The sequence below is a fragment of the Dipodomys ordii genome, unplaced genomic scaffold (assembly GCF_000151885.1).
Source record: "Dipodomys ordii isolate 6190 unplaced genomic scaffold, Dord_2.0 Scaffold20, whole genome shotgun sequence".
Lineage (NCBI taxonomy): Eukaryota > Metazoa > Chordata > Mammalia > Rodentia > Heteromyidae > Dipodomys > Dipodomys ordii.
The window spans coordinates 20299828-20312225 of NW_012267236.1; the positions used below are offsets into that span (position 1 = coordinate 20299828).

Consider the following 12398-nt stretch of genomic DNA (forward strand, 5'->3'; position numbering starts at 1 on the left):
TAGAAGAGCAACTGCACATCTCCCTGGGCTGGGACAGAGAGGCGGTGCCGTGACGGTGAGGCCATGGAGAATGCTGGCCATTATGCTACATGTGAATGTGCCACGTGGGGAAGAAAGTTCTAGAATGGCAAACACCAAAGCCATTTTCATCCCTGACTATCTACAACACGGCTTTGTGCCATCATAATGTGGGTAGCCTTGAACTTCAAAATTATGAAAGGGATCAGTGAAGAACAGGAAGAAGCGCCTCTCCAAGCATCTGTCCATCCATCCATCCAGGAGACACCTGTCCCAGGTGCCACGCAGGAGTAGGGCAGCCTCCAGGTCCCCCTCCTTCCTCCAGCTCCTCTCACAGCATTCCAGCCTGAGCTCCCCCTCCCCCACCCAGGAGGGCCTCCTGCCCCTGGGGACCAAGGGGCTTCCCTGGTTCTGAGCATGCGTCACCATCATCCGGGCACTAGCAGCCCAGAGGACACAGAGCCCCAGCCCCATTCGGCCTCCCTCTGCAGGATCAGCCTGTCAGAGGCAGAGACCGAAGCATGGAGCTCCACAAGGTAAGTGGTGATGGGGGAGGAGGGGAGGCACCCCTGGGGGAGGGGGCTCCATGCCCCTCCCCCCAGCCTTTGGAGGCGCAGCCCCCCCTGGGTTTCCAGCCCAGCACCCCTCCCCTCAGGGCTCCCGGCCAGCTTAGGGCCCCTGGCATGCGCCATGCTGGCCACGCTTGCTGTGGGTGCTCAGAGAAAAGCAACTCCCTTCGAGCCACCTGGCCTCCCCTGGCGTCTTCCAGGAGGTTGGCAGCAGGCAGGAGCTGCCTCCTTGTCCACAGAAGACCCACATCACACACAGACGGCGTCCATCAGAGCCGCTGCACACCCGCCTCTCTCCTTGATGAAGTAAAACCATCAGCACCCTGGGACCAACGCATCCACCAAGCTCTGCCCACCCCAGGCAAAGGAAACGGCCTCGGATATGTGAGTGCACGCTGGGCCACCTCCGGAACAGCGCCTGTCTGGAAAATACGAGCACATGACCCTCCGGTCCCATTAGCACCCAGCAGCCGAGGGGACCCAGGGACAGCAGAGCCCTGATGTCACCCTACCAGCCCTTACCCACGACCACGCCGAGTCCGGGGAGCTCTTGGCGGGTGCGGTGGCCCAACTGGAGCAGCTGCGGCTTTGCTTCGCCATGCCTGGGCTTTGGGGTGCGTCGCCTCCTCGCCCCAGCAGAGAAGTGTCCCTCAGCAGCGGCAACACCAGCTCTGAACTGGGAGGCCCGGCCAAGCGACACCAGAGCCCAGGGCAAGGCAGGCAGGCCGTGTGTCCCTGTACACCCGTCCGGAGGCCCGGCCAAGTCACAAGGTCCCGCAGACAGCAGTGTTGAGTTGCAAATCCTCTCCCACCTGGAGGATTCCAGCAGCCGCCAGCTTCCGCCCACTTCATGAGAGGCACCTGCAGAAGAGGCCTGAGCCCCACAACCCCACCCGGCAGCCGGGACACAGGGAAGCTCACCATGGCCTCCTTCAGCCAGGAGTAACATGCATCAGAGACTGAAACCTTTCCAAGGCTGCACAGCCTAAGGTAGAACCAGGATTCCAGCCCAGGTGTGGTCCCAGGAGGGGTGCGAGGGGGAAGTTCAGCTCCCTCTCCATCAGCCCCCCACCCCCAGACACAGGAGTCAGTCTTCCACCTCCCCAGTGCCTCTCATAGCCACGCCCCCTTGGGGGTCATCAGGGGTCAGGAAATCTCCATCCTAGTTCTAGCCAAACTGAGGCTGCAGGGGTCAACTGGATGAGTCCTTAGTCTGATGGATGCCCCACAAATCCTACTTGATTATGCATCACGTCGTAGCCATATATTTAAGCCCATGGATGGCAACCTTGCACATGTGCAGACCCCTTCCAAAACTCTGCGGCTCAGCATCCCTCATTCCCCTAAGGCCAGCCCACTGCTGTTACCAGCAAATCCTACGCCCACCAGAAACAGAGTGGCTCCTTGTCAGACCCGCATTGAGACCCTGCTCTCTTGTGGGCCCCTCTGCACTGCTGTGGCCTGGCCTGGGAACTGCAAGGTGGGGTTCCGAGGCCTCTGCTGAGCTGCATCTCTTCCCAAGCCGCCCCTCCTGTCCCTCTGTGGCTCTCTGCTTTTTTTTTTGCACACGTCAGGAACTCTGTGCCGCACTGAAGCAGGCTGGATGATTTTGCCCTTCTAAGGCTACACACACACAGAAAAGAGATTAAGCAAGGGCCCAGTGGCTTATGCCTGCTACTGGGTCACGGTTCAAAGCCAGCTTGCTCTTCTCCAGTTAATTAGTAAAAAGCTGGAAGTAGAGCTGTGGTTCAAGTGGTGGAGCATCGGCCTTGGGTGAAAAAGCTAAGGGACAGCACTCAGGTCCTGAGTTCAAGCCCTAGTACTGGCACAAAAAAAGGAAGGGAAGGGAAGATTAAAGAGAGGGCCTCGGGTCATGAAGCAGGAAGTGTCGGGTGACTTGGGAGACGTCCTTCAAGCCAACTGTAGGCCTCTCGCACGCCTCGGATCGTGCAGGGCTCAGGTGGCCTGCAGCAGGGTACAGGGAAGGACGGTCGTTCTCGCACATTCTAGGGGAGGCAGGAGGCAGAGCTAGAAAGGAGGCACCTGCACTGCAGGGCCAGAAAATGAGGGAGGGGCAGGTTTCAAAATAGCAAGTGCACCAGGGTAAGTTGAGGCCTGTAGCAAGAGCAGGGGGCAGCGCAGGACGGCCGGTGGCAGAGGCCGGCCAAGCGATGAGCCCGCTCCCCGCCCGCCCGCCCGCCCTGCGCACGTCCTCAAGGCCCCGCTGCCTGTGTACCTCCACCAAGTTCTCTTCCTCTCTGCTGTCATTGTATTCCTGGCTCCCTCCAGAGAGGCCCCACCACGGGGGGCTGAGAACCAATGAAAGCGCCCTGCTTTACTACCTCATGCGTGACGCGTCAGCACCCTCACTTTGCTGGCTCGGCATCCATGGCTTTGCCAGGCGCTGTATCATGAGTCAAGACTCCACCCCAGGCCTCTGCCGGCCTGGGCCAGTGAGTCACAACTCTGCCACCCAGCACTAAGGCCCCAGCCCTTACCCCAGGAAGGCTCAGCAGACACAGCCTCAGAGCTGGTCCCTCCCCCCTGTCTGGGAGAAGCAGTGGCAGTCTGAATATCCCACACAGACTGCACGTGCAAGTGAGAAATAGTCAGCGCTCCTCAACCTTTTGCTGAGCCAGGTCTCGGCCATCCATCCTTACTATTTTTGCCTATTCATGTGTTTTTGTGTTGTTTATTTATTTGCCAGTACCAAGGCTTGAACTCAGGACCTCATGCTTGCTTGGCTGGTGCCCTACCACTTGAACCATGCCTCCTGTCTGGCTTTTTGATGGCTCTCTTGGAGACATAGTCTAGCAGACTTTTCCGCAGGGGTTGGCTTTGTTCTGTGATCCTCTGGATCTCAGCCTTCTGAGTCACTAGGGTACATGCTTGAGTTACTGGCACCAGGATTAAATTTATCCTTTCTGTTTGGGGGGGAGTTGTTTACTGTGTTAGAATTCAGGGCCTCAGGCTTGCTAGGCAAACACTCTACCACTGAGCCACACTTCAGGTCCTCATTCTTACTATTTTTAATTCACCCTGGCAAAGTATTTTAGGAACCTCGGGCAGGAACAGAGATAAGATTGCGAGGGGTCACGCTGGTCCAGTCCAGTGCTGGCGTGATGAACACAACACACAGGGCCAGGCGGCCATTGCCGGCCACAGCAGGGCTGGAGTCGCTGCCACCGCAAGAAGCCACGCCCGGGAGTCATGGAGGATGGCCGCAGGCCACGTGGTGGTCACGATCCCTGGCGCTCCAAGCCCAGGCCGGGCACCTCATACCCGATAGCAGATGTGCCAGAAAGCACAGAGTAGATGACACATGCAGCTGGGAGCTGGCACTGGTGTTGATGGGAGCCAAGAGATGGGGAAGGGGCGGGGCTCCAGCATAGTCCTTCCCCCCCCCATGATCCTGCCAGTGAGTGTGGTGGACGGCTTGTGTAGGGCTGTGAGGTCAGGTGGCGTCCACCCACAGCAGCGGCTCACACAGCCTGCAGCATCTGCACAGGCCCCTTTCCGACAAGGTCCAGGACTTAGGAATTTTTTTTTTTTGTGTTCTTACAATGTAAACTGAAGCAAAACTTAGAAAAGTGTCTATTTTTAGCAAATAGTGATTCATGAACCAGGAAGCACTGAATTTGAAAGCGGTTTGAAGTTTCCCAAAGAGAATCGGAACAAACAGCTTTCGGCCTGGGGAAAATACTTCACTGGACTCAATTACATATTGACCTATTTGGTTCAGATCAGCAGACAGTCCTTAATTGTTCAGATCATTCCTTTGCAGATCCTGGTTAGTTAAGCTGAAGTTTCTTCTTCAACAGAAGGCCTTTACATGATAGTTTTACAACTTTCTATTATTATTATTATTTCATTCCGTGGTGATCTGAGAAGAGACACGGGATGCATCCTATATGTTTACATTTATGACATCGGTTTGATGGCCCAGAATGTGTGTGGCCCACAGGAGTGTGTGTGGGTGAGTAGGGGAGTTAATGCGCAGTCTGCATTTGTCGGCTGCGCATGCTTTTGGTATTGCTGGAGCCTTTTCAAGTAATACCCCTCGGATTACATAAAGAGCCCTTTGTCTATGTAATATTCTGTTTCATCACTGGTAATTGTCTTTGGGAGGAAATGTTTTCTTTTGAAAATTAATATAGCTACTCTTGCTTTCTATTAGTTTTTTTTTAATGTGTCCTCTATTCCTTATTTATTTATTTTTTTTTTGGTGCTAGTCCTGAGACTTGAACTCAGGGCCTAGGCGCAGTCCCTGAGCTTTTTTGCTAAAGGCTAGCACTCTACCACTCAAGCCACAGCTCCACTTCCAGCATTTTTTATAGTTTTTTGGAGATAAGACTTTCCACAGACTTTCCTGCCCAGGTTGGCTTTGAACTGTGATAATCAAATCTCAGCCTCCAGAGTAGCTAGGATTACAGGTGTGAAGTCACTGACTACTGGCTCCCTTTCCTTAATTTGTATCTGCTTTTATATATAAAATGTCAGTTCTTGATTTTCGATCCAGAGTGACAATCTGTCTTTTAGTTGGTTTGTTCAGACCACTAGTGTTTAAAGTGGTACAGTTAGAGTGCTGTCTACTGTATTTGTAACTAGAATTTGTTGTCCTTTCTTCCTTCTTATCTTCCACACATTTCCTGCTATTTGTGGTTCAAAATGGGCATTATAGGATTCAGTTTTTCTTCTTTAACATTTCAATAGTTCTAACCCTCCTCCTCCTCCTCCTCCTTCTCCTCCTCCTCCTCCTATTCCTCCTTCTCCTGCTCCTTGTGGTTAACATAGAGTGGGCAAGACAGCCCTATAGCTAATCCAAGCCAGCTTTCAGGGAACACTCTCCATAGACCCCTATTCCCAGCCCTTCCCTCCACTCCCTCAACATCACCATCATATATTTCACAACTTTGGTCCCCAACCTACAGTGGTGTGCCTTATGGTCTTATAATGCTGCAGGCAATTACAGAAACCAACATTTTGTCTTCTGATCTTCTCCCAGGCTGGTGACATGTAATAATACCATGCTTTCTTGTGATTCTGGGCAGAGCAGTGACCACACGAACATGAGAATGAGCAACAATACTCCACAGGGCACTGCGCTTCCACTGTGCTATGATGTGGGCAAAGTTCTTCCTTGACTTAGAACATCATCAATTTACAATGTTAGGATGTAACCCCTTCCTAATATACATAAGTATATATAATCAAACACAGGTTTGCTAGTATTTATTCTTGTCTTTATGCAGCAGTTTCTGATCTTAAATCCTTTTTCTTTTTTTTTTTTTTTCTGCTAGGTCCAAGACCAGGACTCATACTCAGTACCGGACACTTTTGCTCATTGGCTAGCACTCTACCAATTGAGCCACACTTCCAACCCCAACTCATTTTCTTTCAATTTTCAATTTCTTTTAACATTTCTTACCAGCAGGTCTACTGCTGGCAAGAAATCCTCCCCTACCCCAACAAGTTTTTGTTACTCTGGAAAAGGTTTTATTTCTTCTTTACTCTTGAAGTGCAAGGCACAAAATCCTAGGTTGATGTTTTCCCTTAACATTAAACATTTCACTCTATTCTCTTCTTGCTTTCCTGGTTTCAAGAGAAGTCAAACATCTTTGCTCTCTTTATCCCTCTCTTCCAGGCTTCTGTCAAGGATTTTTTTCTTTATCTTTGATTTTCTGCAGTTTGAACATTACAAGTAGTTTTGGTGTCATTTTGAGCATTTATCCCACTCGGTGCTCTCTATGCTTTCTGCATTTATAACTTTATATCTGCTATGGATTTAGGGAAATTCACAGTCACTATCACCTCAAATTTTTCTTTCTCCCTTCCTACTGGTATCCTCATTATGCATAAGAACGCACATTCTTGGATATTCTGCTCTAAATTCTCTAAGTTCCCCACCCCACCCTTCTTACCCTTAGATTTTAAATTTTGGAAATTAACCTTATCAGATACTCATGCCCAAGAATTCCTTCCTCTGCTGTATTCAGTTGTCAGAGAAATCACATTCTTCACCTCGGTTGCAGTAGTTTTGTCTCTGGCCTTATTTTCCTTCTTTCTTAGAATGTCCACCTCTCTAGGGGCTGGGAAGGTGGCTCAGTGGTAGAGCGCTTGCCTTGCATGCCTGAGGCCCTGGGTTTGATTCCTCAGCACCACATAAGCAAAAAGAAAAAAGCCGGAAGTAGCGCTGTGGCTCAAGTGGTAGAGCGCTAGCCTTGAGCTGAAGAGCTGAGGGATATCGCCCAGGCCCAGAGTTCAGGCCCCAGAACCGGACCCAAAAAAAAGAATGCCCACCTCTCTGTTTAAATTGCCCTGAAAGCCCCTAGTGTGTACTATTAAATCCATCCAGGAAAAACAGCCCCTTGTCTTGTTATCTGTCCTCGAGAAACTGCACTTTGTTCTCCCTGAAAGACTGCAAGAGGCCCTCCCTACAAGTCTCTGCCCAGCACCTGTAACCCAGGTAAATGGTACACCTGAGGGCAGTGGGAGGTTTCCCCAGGCTCTGAGGGGTCGCTTCCTCATCCTCTGGGGTCACTTCCTCAGTTTCTCATCCTCTGAAGTCACACACACACACACACACACACACACACGCGCGCGCGCGCACACACACACCCCTGCCAGCGCTCCTTCAGACAGTGGGAGGTTCCTCAGGCTCTGAGGTCACTTCCTCACTGGCTCCAGTTACACCTCCTCACCCTCCCTATGTATTAATCTCTCTCCAACACAAGTTCCCGAGCTGCACACCTCCATCAGGTGCAGCCTGGCGATTTGGTTCTCCTAATAAGCTCTCCTCTGCCTGAACCACATAGAGCTCTCCTTTCTCCAACCTTTGTGGTACTAATCATAGTCTTTTTTAAACTTACTAATCTAAGAACTCCAACATTCTTGCCATATCTGAATGTTGTTCATGCCAGTCAAAATGTGATTTTTGTCTTTTAGAAAGTTTGGAAGTTTAGGACCTTTAGTGAGTTCTGGTAAACTGAAAGGTGGACATGAGGCCCTGTGTAAAAGGAACTAAAGTGAGGCAGGACCTGGTGGTGAAGGGAAGAGGGAAAGAAGCATTCTATGGAACACGCTTACTCCTTAGGCACTCCTGCAGTTTCAACAGCCTTTGTGGTTGTGGCTTCTGTGCTGTTGTCAACACAGGGAGACTAGCAATGTCTTAGGACAATTGTCAAAAGATGTCACAGTGCAGGTGAGCACCCTAATTCCATGCATCATTTTATAAGATAGGGAAAAAGAGGCACAGAAACATGATTTGTGAACTTACAGCAAAATCGTGGGAAAGGCTGGCTGTTGCCTCTCAGTTTCTCTTTTTTACTAGCATTGAAACTGGCCAAACTAGATGTGAGCATAAATAAACTCTAGAGTCTTAGTTCTGGCTGGAGTAACAAAATACCATCTGGTAGGGAGCTTTAGAAGAGTTGTTTCTCACAGTTCTGGAAGCTGAAGTCTGCAAGCAGGAAGCCAGCAGGCTGGCTGTGGGTGAAGCCTCTTCTTTTTTTCTTTTTTTGGTCCAGTTGTGGGGCCTGAACTCTGGGCCTGGGCGCTGTCCCTCAGCTCTTCAGCTCAAGGCTAGCGCTCTACCATTTGAGCTACAGCGCCACTTCTGGCTTTTTTCTTTTAGCTTATGTGGTGCTGAGGAATCGAACCCAGGGCCTCAGGCATGCAAGGCAAGCGTTCTACCACTGAGCCACCTTCCCAGCCCGGGTGAAGCCTCTTCTCATGGTGTCTTCTGAGCAGAACAAGAGCCTGAGCTCTCTGGGGTCCCTTTTATAAGAGCACTAATCTCCTTCTTGAGGGCCCCACCCTCATGACCTTATCAGTTCCTAAAGGCTCCACCTTTTAAGTGTTGGTGGGGAGAGGAGGGGTACTCCAGGAGGAAACATTGTCATTCAGTCTACAACACCTGGTGCGAGGAAGTAAGGAAGTCCAAACACCACAGCTCCTCCCCTGAGCAGTGAGCAGAGGAAAGAAGGAGCAGGGAGACAGGGATGCAGGAAAGGGAGTTGAGGAAGAGTTGCTAGGGTACCAGTCCCAGCCTCCTTACTTGCCATCTCCTCCCTGCAAAACATTCCTGTGAGTGAACACTCATTAAATGGCCTTGCCGCTACGTACAACACACATATACTGGGATCGCTGACACTGGACATGGACATCATGACAGAACATAGAACTACCCTGTGACCCAGCAATTGCACTCCTGGGCATCTAATAGAACACAAACAAGGTTTGTGTTTAAAGTAAAGCCACCAACACAAACCATGTTCATTACAGCACTATTCACCATAACCAAGATATGGAATCAGCCCAGATGCCCTTCAATGGATAAATGGATCAAGAAAATGTGGTATATGTATACACAATGGAATTTTACTCACCCATTAGGAAAAATTATATTATTCTATTCATAAAGAAATGGAAAGACTTGGGAAAAATATATTAAGTGAAGTAAACCAGACCCAAAGAAACAAAAGTTGCATGGTTTCCCTCATTTGTGGTACCTAGAATGTGCCTATAAATGTACAAGTAAACACACTCGGGTAGTATGGAAGTGGTTCCAAATTAAAAGACTGAAGACTCTATGGAGAGCACAAATAACAACATATTTTAGAAAGACTAAGTCAAAGCCCATCAAAAAAAGAAAAAGAAAGAAAGAAAAGAAAAAAAGAAAGCCCAGGAAATGGGTACCTGCAAGAGGGTGGGTGGGGCCAAGGAGAGAGGGGTAGATGAATGGAAGGGGGAAGTGGAGGTGGGGGTATTCAGTGGAGAATTCATTATATATACCAATGGAAGGGAAAGGATGGGTCAAAGGTAGGTGAGACTGTTGAAGCAGGTGACACTAATCAAGATGCATTGTATTCACAAACTGCTTTGTTAAATGGCATCTCTGAGCACCCGTGGCTCACACCTAGAATCCTAGCTACTCAAGAGGCTGAGATCTGAGGATCACCTTTTGAAGCCAGCTTGGGCAGGAAAGTCTGTGAGGCTCTTATCTCCAATAAACTACTCAGAATAAGTTGGAAGTCTTGCTGTGGCTCTACCACTTGAGCACAAAGAGGCTCAGGGACAGTGCCCAGGCCCTGAGTTCAAGCCCCAGGACCAGAAAAAAAATTTTTTTAAAAATGACATCTCTTTTGTACAAATATTTAAACATAATAAAAAATGTAAAGAAGTATAGAGGTGTGTGAGGGAAGAAGAGTCACTCATATCAGCCTTGAAGACAGCAGAGTAAATATCACACATGACTTTGGCTTGCCAGCACAAGAACAAAAGTGGAAACAATACCTTCCATTGTCCCTATTAAAAGAGGGAGCAGACAGACAACAGAGTCATAGATTGCTTGATACTAATTCCCAAGTCACTCCCAGCCTTATATACTGAACACAAATCCTGCTTTAGCTGGTGTGTTCTGGGGTCCCCCTCCCCCGAGCCCGGCCCTGGTGGAGTCCTGGGGTAAGCACAACTGAGCTTAATCATGGCAAGGACCAAGCAGGGATGCACACGGTGACAACTATTTCTTTCTTTGCCTCACAGTTCACACCACAAATTGGAAGAGTAAAAATGTATAGCAATTTATCAACCCATTACACCCTGTTAAATATGCAGGATGCAACACAAAATTCTTCTACCTTATGTCACAGGAGAAAGAAGACTTCATGGCCTCTTGTTCTCGGTGTATGTCTTTTCTCCTTGTGCTTCGGAGTCATGATTTCCTTGAGATCACAAGCAATCAACTGGAGAAAATCCTTCTTAGAAAATAAAATCTTGGGGGCTGGGAAGGTGGCTCAGTGGTAGAGCGCTTGCCTTGCATGCATGAGGCCCTGGGTTCGATTCCTCAGCACCACATAAGCAGAAAAAAACCAGAAGTGGCGCTGTGGCTCAACTGGTAGAGCACTAGCCTTGAGCTGAAGAGCTGAGGGACAGCGCCTAGGCCCAGAGTTCAGGCCCCACGACCGCCCTCCCATAAAAAAGATAATAAAATCTTGCTGGGCACCAGCAGTTCATGCCTATAATCCCAGCTACTCAGGAGACTGAGATCTGAGAATCACAGTTCAGAGGCAGCCCAGGAAGACAAGTCTGAGAGACTCTTATTTCCAATTACCCAGCAAAAAGCAGGAAGTAGATGTGGTACAAGCAGCAGAGAGCATTAGCCTTCTGGGGGAAAAAAAAGCCAAGTGGGAGCTCCAGTCTCTGAGCTGAAGCCCCTATACGCTCTCCCTCCCTTCCTCCCCCTCCCCTCTCCTCTCACCCTCCCTTCCTCCCTATCTCTCTCTCTTTCTCTCATACACATACATAATAAAATCTTTAAATAATATTTTAAAAATACAATAAACCATTAAAACTCTCAAATTCTGACAAATAAATCTTTCTTTGTTGCTTTGGTTTTGTGAACTGCAAAGTAAATCAGGTCCAGCTGTTGCTGGGCTGACCTCTTCCTCAGCTTGCTTTCATTGTGGGATGCTCTGGTTGGAAATTTAAAGAACCTGTTGCAGAATTTACAGCACTCAGAACCAAATCAAATAGCAGAGCCCCTGGTTCAAAATGTGGAGCAATTTCAAGATGACAATAGTAAAATGAATCCCAGAGCAGGGTCCAAAAGCCTAGGGCCTGGTTCAATGGCCCAGGTCACATACCCATGATAAATCCAGCCATTCAACAAATGGTGATTCCTGTCATTTGTGGTATTCAACTCAATAGATTCATGGAGCTATTTCCTTGTGCTTACTCAGCCTTTTCTGTACAGGAGCAGAAGTAAAAGTAAGTAATGATCTCAGTTTCAGTGTGATCTGCCAGTATCTCTAAATGAAGATTCAATTAATTATGCATTGGCCAAAACAAGTTTGTAGAAGACAAAAGTCTAAATGCACTTTGGACCCCAATAATCACTGGGTGTCCTCAGGAAGGAAGACAAGGCCTCTAGAGGGCCTTCCAGTTCTAAAGCTGTGGTGGTGCACATGAGCTTAGCAAGGGAAACGTTTTAAGACAAACTAAACACACGTCTCATTCCCTCCAGCCTGGCGAGAGTCAGACATCTCCTAGAACAGCGAGCGTGTGAGTGCAGGCATGCACCTATCAGCGACCAACGTGTCCCTGAGGCTTAGTGTAGCAGGACGCAGCCAGACCACCAGACCCTTGATGCCGGCAAAGGGCTGACGCCTGGCAGAGTCTTCCTCAGGTCTCCAGACTGCACACAGAAATAGCCCACAGCCCGAGGCACAAGCTCCATGCTGGCCCACGTGTGCTGCTGCATAGCAGGAGATTGTGCGCCAAGTTTCTTCCGTTAATCTGCACAGAAATTCCAGAGGGGAGGCAATATTTTAAAGTGGCAAACGTCATTTGCAAGAAGTTAAAGCAAAAAGAAAATCCTCCAAGCCAGGCGCTGGTGGCTCACACCTGTCATCCTCGCTACTCAGGAGACTGAGAGCCGAAGACTGTAGTTCAAAGCCAGCAGGCACAGGAAAAGTCCAGAAGACTCTTATCTCCAATGGATCAGCAAAAAGCCCCAAGTGGAGATGGGCCCCAAGTGGTAGAGTGCTCGCCTTGAGCGGAGAAAGCTCGGGGCAGCGCCCAGGCCCCGAGTTCAAGCCCCACGACCCCTTCCCACCATGAACCATGGTTCCCACCATGAACCACGGCGGAGCCGCGTGACAGCCGCTGGCAGGCTGGGCTCGGGTCCTCCCCGCTGTGAAGGTGCCCGGCGCGGAGGAGGAGGAGGAGGAGGAGGAGGTGGCACCGGGCAGCTCGCCCGGGCTCCGGGCAGAGAGGGAGAGGGAGGAAGCGCGGGCCGCGGGAGCGGGATGG

At 49.7% G+C, this 12398-nt stretch overlaps 1 protein-coding gene across 1 annotated transcript in view; it reads left to right on the forward strand.

Moving 5' to 3' along the window:
* Window positions 1-539: 539 nt before the first annotated feature.
* Window positions 540-12398, forward strand: part of Ntsr2 (neurotensin receptor 2) — a 20655-nt gene continuing 8796 nt past the window's right edge. Inside the window, exons 1-2 of the mRNA XM_013013553.1 lie at window positions 540-554; window positions 1048-1201. Of these exons, the coding sequence (XP_012869007.1) occupies window positions 540-554; window positions 1048-1201 (169 nt within the window). The remainder of the gene's footprint in view (window positions 555-1047; window positions 1202-12398) is intronic.